Here is a 6,000-nt window from a genome sequence, read left to right on the forward strand (position 1 = left end):
CATTGTAGCCCAGTGTTGAATTTTCAAGCCGCCCGCCAAGCCGTATTAACTCATCTTCCCCAATGAATGGGTTAAGAGAACATAACGGACTCGTCCGGGTAATAGGAGAGCGGGCCTTTAGAGCTTTCCACTCGGTTGAGAAATAAGTTAACTGCACTGATCTCAGCCAAAAGGCGGAAGCATCTCGGAGCTCCCGTATGGATAATCTTGAAGTTACAATTGGTGAAGAGGCGGACTTGTTTTTTAAGTTCTGAATAAAGCGTTTGATATACGCAGTAACGCGGAGGAGCCGGGTCCAACTGGAGCAAGTGTCAGGTAGGTCCCATTCCGGAGAAGAGTCGGCATGATGAATAGCTGATTTACGCTCTTCCGCGAGTACCGTTTTGAGCGTATTCTCTCGCATGGGCAAAGGTTCGTCCGGAATAGGCCATGAGTCGGAGTGCTCACGGAGCCAGGGCGACCCGGACCACCATAACTCGTGTCCAACCAATTCAGTGGCTGAAAGGCCTCTAGATGCGCAATCAGCCGGGTTATCCTTTGAGCGAACGTGATTCCAGTTCATGGAAGGGAGGCGAGTTTGTATTTCCGAAACGCGGTTGGCAACGTACGAATTTCATCTGGATGGATGTTGACGGATCCAAGCTAACACAATGTTCGAATCCGTCCATCCAAACAGAGGAACTCCTTCAATTTCAAAGAAGTTCTGACCCATTCCAATAATCTAATCAACAGCACGACGGCGTTGAGTTCGAGTCTAGGAACACTGACTGTTTTTAACGGGGCGACCTTCGTCTTTGCCGCAAGAAGACTGATCTGTATGTTCGAATTACTATGCGGGACTCTGAGATAGACGACGGCAGCATAAGCTCTGGAGGAAGCGTCAGCGAACCCGAATGTGAAGTGCTACTCCGATCATGTTTCGATGCATTCCGGTCCATCGAGGAATGCGCACGTCGTTAATCTTACACAGATCAGTGCTGTAATCGGTCCAACGCGTCAATAGATCTTCCGGAATCGGAGTATCCCATTCAAGTTTTCGTAACCAAAGCTCCTGCATTAGAATTTTAGCAGAGATGACGATGGGGGATGCCCATCCAAGGGGGTCATAAAGCTTCGCGATAAATGACAATATGGAGCGTTTCGTGTGCACCGTTGGAGAGCATTGAGTTGCTAGAAAACGGAATAAATCCTCGTGTGGCGACCAAGACAGACCTAATACTTTGAGAGTATCGTCCTCTTTGAGGTTACGATCAGAGGATTCGCATTGATCCGCGGGAATGTCTTGCAAAAGTTCCGCGGAATTCGCTGACCATTTATGGAGGGGAAATCCTCCTCGTTTCATTAAAGCGATGAGCTGTGCGCGGGTTTCCTTGAGAGTCGCGATATCGTCCTCCCCGAAGAGGACATCATCAACGTAAATTTGTTCTTCTAATATCTGGAGAGCGGCTGGGAAGGCCTTGCCTTCGTCCAGTCCTAATTGACGTAGAGTACGCTTCGCGAGAAATGGAGACGGCACTTGGCCGTATGTGACCGTGAGTAGACAGTAAAGTAGGATCAGTAGGCTGTTTCGCGGACGCCAAACAATTCTTTGAAAGTTTTGCATCATCCGGATGTATCAAAATTTGGCGGAACATTTTTGCAATGTCCGCAGTATATACGTAGCAAAATTGTCTCCAACGTAATATGATCGCCGCGATATCTTGTTGAAGATTGGGGCTGACCATCAGGTGATCGTTAAGCGAAGTTCCGTCGCTTGTTTTATAGGAAGCGTTAAATACTACGCAAAGTTTCGTAGTTGAGCTCGACTCGCGCAGCACAAAATGATGAGGTATGTAGACTGGGGGAAATAGCGATGCCTCGCACGCGCTCGCTAATTTCATGTGACCCATAGACTCGTATTCCGCAAGAAATTCATGGTACTGATTAACGATTGTTAGCCTTTGCAGCAATCTGCTTTCCATTTTTTTGTATAAGAGCATAGCCCTTTGAAGAGTGTCACCAATATTACCCGGGGGACCGTTCTTAAACGGTAGACGCACGATGTAGCGCCCCTGCGAATTACGCGAATGGGTTTCGACGAAGTGTCGTTCACATCGTTCGTCTTCCTCAGTAAGAGGAGTTTGAGCAGGGATACTTTCGTCAGCCCAAAATCGCTGAAGTAACGAGTTTGTTTCTTCACATGTTACGCAGTTAAGAACCGAAGCGGATTCCGTATCTGAGCTAGCGTTTCCGGTAGGGCCTGAGACGATCCAACCCCAAACTGTGAGCTGAGCCGTGGGAGTGCCGAAAGGCCCTTGACGAACGTCATTCAACAATAGCGATCCGTATAAGTCCGCGCCCGCCGATGAGCACATGAATCGGGTGACGGCTAGACGGCTCAGGATCCGCTAATTGCAGATCATGCAAATGTGGCTACAATTCGGTAGGTCTGGTTTGAGAGGCTGAATATGACGTTATTTTCTGATAGACATAACCCGTAAAAGGAAACGTCGGACCTTGTCCCGAACAGGGCGCGAGAGTGAGATGCATGCGAGATTTAGCCATGCCGCTAAATTTCTCGCCGAAGCAATGTATTTTCAAACCGGCACGATAACGCCTGGTACGCATTATTTGGCAAAGCGACTCCGAAATAAAGCTATACGTATTACGTAGAGCCTTGATCCAATAACGCGCGCAACTTAAAGGCACCCTCCGGAGTAGTCAGTTTAATCCATGCGGTCGCGAGCAGTACTTGTGGCGGCAGTTTTGTAAGTTCTCGGGAGGGGTGAACTGTTTGAACAGACGCCGATGCAACCGTGCTCGGCGTGGATGGAGCGGGTAACGCGACAGGGTTTGACGGCTCTGTAATCGACGCGATGGCAGAGGGATTCTGTTTCTTCGAACCTTCGTCGAATTCGATATGTAAGAGTGTATGATGATTTCGACGGCAACGGTTGCATCGACCTTTGCTCGGGCAATTTTTCAAGAAATGACCGATTCGTAAACAATTGAGACAGCATTTGTACTGACGAGCAAGTTGTATTCGTTGCTCTACCGATTGACCTTTAAAGTCGTCGCATTTGGCCAAATAATGATTGCCGGAGCAACCGACGCATTTTTCGGCGGACATGTTATTTACTGACGAACGGGCCTTGATTGTTAGCGCGCGGGTTATTCGCCGCGAGATCGGACTGCGCGGGGTAGTCCGCTAGACCGCGAATTCGCAGAGTCATAAAATCGTGGATTTCCTTGTATGTCGGGTACGCGTCGGAATTGCCTCGTATCAAATTCCACTCATTACGTGTTTTCGAACTAAATTTCTGCGCTATCAAGTACACAAGCAAATCGTCCCAATAAATAACCGGACGATCTAAGTTCGTTAAAGCAGCTAGAGAAGCTGATACGTTGTCGCGAAGTCGTTTCAACTCGATAACGTTTTCCGTCTTCATTTTAGGCAGATCGGCGAAAGCATGGATATGCGAATGAATAATCGCGTTTTGATTATCGTATTCGTCCGCGAGGAGTTATCATGCGGCTTGGTAATTTGCCTCGAAAACTTTAATACTGTTGATTAGCAATGCGGCGTCACCCGTAACGCTCGCCTTCAAATAATGAAGTTTTTGAGTATTCGATAATGACTCATTTACCGCAACGAGTGACTCGAAAATAACGCGGAAATTTTCCCATTCAGCAAAATTTCCCGAAAATTTGGGAAGCGTGATACGAGGCAATTGTAATGATGCTCCGGCGAATGCATCGCGAAAAGAATGGTCGCTACCTTTTTCGGCGGTGGACGGCTCGCTCTTGGAGAGTTTACCGACGGTGTCGTTGAGGTAATCTGATGCTCCAGATAGGCGTCCTCGGCTGCGTAAAACTGCTCCTCAAGGAAGTACGGGCCGTCTTCCTTTCCTCGGCGGTCGCCGTCTGGTGAATGCTGACCTTGATGGCGTGGCATTTTTCCCATAGCGTTTCCAACGCCTGTAATATCGACTCTTTGTTTTGGAAAGAGTGATTTGACTCTTTGACAACTTCTTGAAGTTTATCAATACTCTCCTTATCGACGTGATAACACAATTTTGCTCGATAAGGAGTCCTTGTAGATCCTCCGACATGACTGCCTCGGGTCCAGTAATCACGGTCGGTAAAGAATGTCTCGTAGTGAATCCGCGGCGAGCAGACAGCTCGGGTGCGCGCGGATTACTCCGATTAGCGATTATCTCGGTGCACTCGTGAATTCCGTTCAGGAAATTGCAGGCACGGGCTTCACCGGACTTCTGCGAATCTCGAGGAACACTCGTGACGAGAGCACTGGTTTCAGTTCGAACGAGACACTAATATTTATAGAGCGAGTGTAGAGCGCTCCGATTTTTGAGTGAGCCAATTCCCTTACAGAAAAGTATTACTGACTAAATACTTAAAATCTCAGTGATTTAATACTGTCAATATTATTTGGGAAATACTGGGAAAATACTGGTAGTGATAAATATTATAGGTTTGTTCGAGAGCACGCGGTTGCGCGTGATAGCGCGAGGTAACAGGACGACTACAAAAGCAAGGAGAGAGGCAGCAAGTAAAAAAAAATAATAAAGTTTATAATGTTCCAAAAAATAAGATGTACACAGTTATTTACAGTCCTTTTCAGGTGAAGAGCCGTGAGCGCGCACAGACTTGAGTACGGCAAAAGCGGCGAGCGGTTAAGCGAATGCGAAAATGCGGATGGCGAAACGAAAAACGGTTTAAGCGGTATAAAGCGGTGTACTAGCGGTGATCTACGAACGAGAATCGATCCCGCGCCGAGGCGGCGGTCGTTTTATCACCTCCGAGGCGAAACTCCCTCCAGACAAATTTCTACGAATTTCGGGAGGGTGATTGGCCGTCGAAGCCCTACGTCATCGCGCTGACGTCACTGTTTGCACGTGACGATCTGCGGATCGTTACTTGTTTGCGCTCGCTTTTGTTTATAGCATGGACCTTTCTATTGTGTAGCTTGACTTTGTTTGTTCACTCGGTCAGCTGTGGCAATGTTTTGCTAGCGATTAGCGAACTTTCTAGAATATGAGCGAAAGAAAGATCCATGCTATACTGACAACTTTAATATTGAGGAGGCGATTTGCAATGCGGTTAAAACGACACGGTGGAAATTGATTTTAATTTATTTTGTTCGAGTTAGTAGTGTAAATTTATATATTCAAAACAATATCTGACTGTATTTCTATCATTTTTTTAATTAAAATATCGGTTTTACTAGATTTGAGCACGAGATCATTAGAATATAATTATGTATATCATAATTTAGTTTACACTTACAGACTGTTCTAGATAAATAATGGAAACTTGTAGAAAATGTATCTATTGAGCTAATTATAATAACCCATTTATGATGCGACAATTCGATTACGTTATGTACATCTGTACAAGTATTCAAAGCACCCATTGAGAGCTGTTAGGCATCGAATATTCGGATGACAAAATGTGCGAGTGAGATAATGCTAAAGTAGAAAAAGAAACAAGATGCGAGTTTTGTCCACGTGACAAAAAAAAAAGATTAATTTGGTGCCACGGTGCATATTCCTCATGATTCCAATGTAATTCTTAAGGGGATGCTGGAGCCGTCTGTTTTACCGGCATTTTTTTGTCGGCACGTAGCGTCGTATTGAATTGACAGAATTAAAAATTCTTCTCCAGAATTGCAGTACATACATTAATGATTCGGGGAAACTCCGATTTTATATAGAAAACGAGAAAAAATTACGGAAGTACAGATTTCCTTATCCTACTTTTATCCCAATATGGCGTCTCGAGTTGCGGCGAGCTGTCAGCTCGTCACAAGATGTATTCATATAAGAGATATACTATTGGTACGAACGCGAAAACAAGTTCCCCGAATTGACAACAACAAGAAAAACATCGATAAACCCTCTAAATCAAGATTTAGAAGCGTAATTAAAAATAAATGTCGATGTGCATCGTGCGTATGTGTTGCGTGCAATGTAGCGTGCTATCCTTGTCTATCTTTGTCTA

General features: G+C 45.7%; 1 protein-coding gene across 1 annotated transcript in view; it reads right to left on the bottom strand.

Annotated features, from left to right (window-relative positions):
• LOC139810117 (uncharacterized) overlaps positions 1-3,934 on the bottom strand; it is a 29,157-nt gene extending 25,223 nt beyond the window's left edge. Inside the window, exons 1-3 of the mRNA XM_071773435.1 lie at positions 3,797-3,934; positions 1,659-2,387; positions 967-1,492 (exon numbers count right to left, since the gene is read on the bottom strand). Of these exons, the coding sequence (XP_071629536.1) occupies positions 967-1,492; positions 1,659-2,387; positions 3,797-3,934 (1,393 nt within the window). The remainder of the gene's footprint in view (positions 1-966; positions 1,493-1,658; positions 2,388-3,796) is intronic.
• Between the last annotated feature and the right edge of the window lie 2,066 nt (positions 3,935-6,000).

Source organism: Temnothorax longispinosus, chromosome 3 (genome assembly GCF_030848805.1).
Source record: "Temnothorax longispinosus isolate EJ_2023e chromosome 3, Tlon_JGU_v1, whole genome shotgun sequence".
NCBI classification, from domain to species: domain Eukaryota; kingdom Metazoa; phylum Arthropoda; class Insecta; order Hymenoptera; family Formicidae; genus Temnothorax; species Temnothorax longispinosus.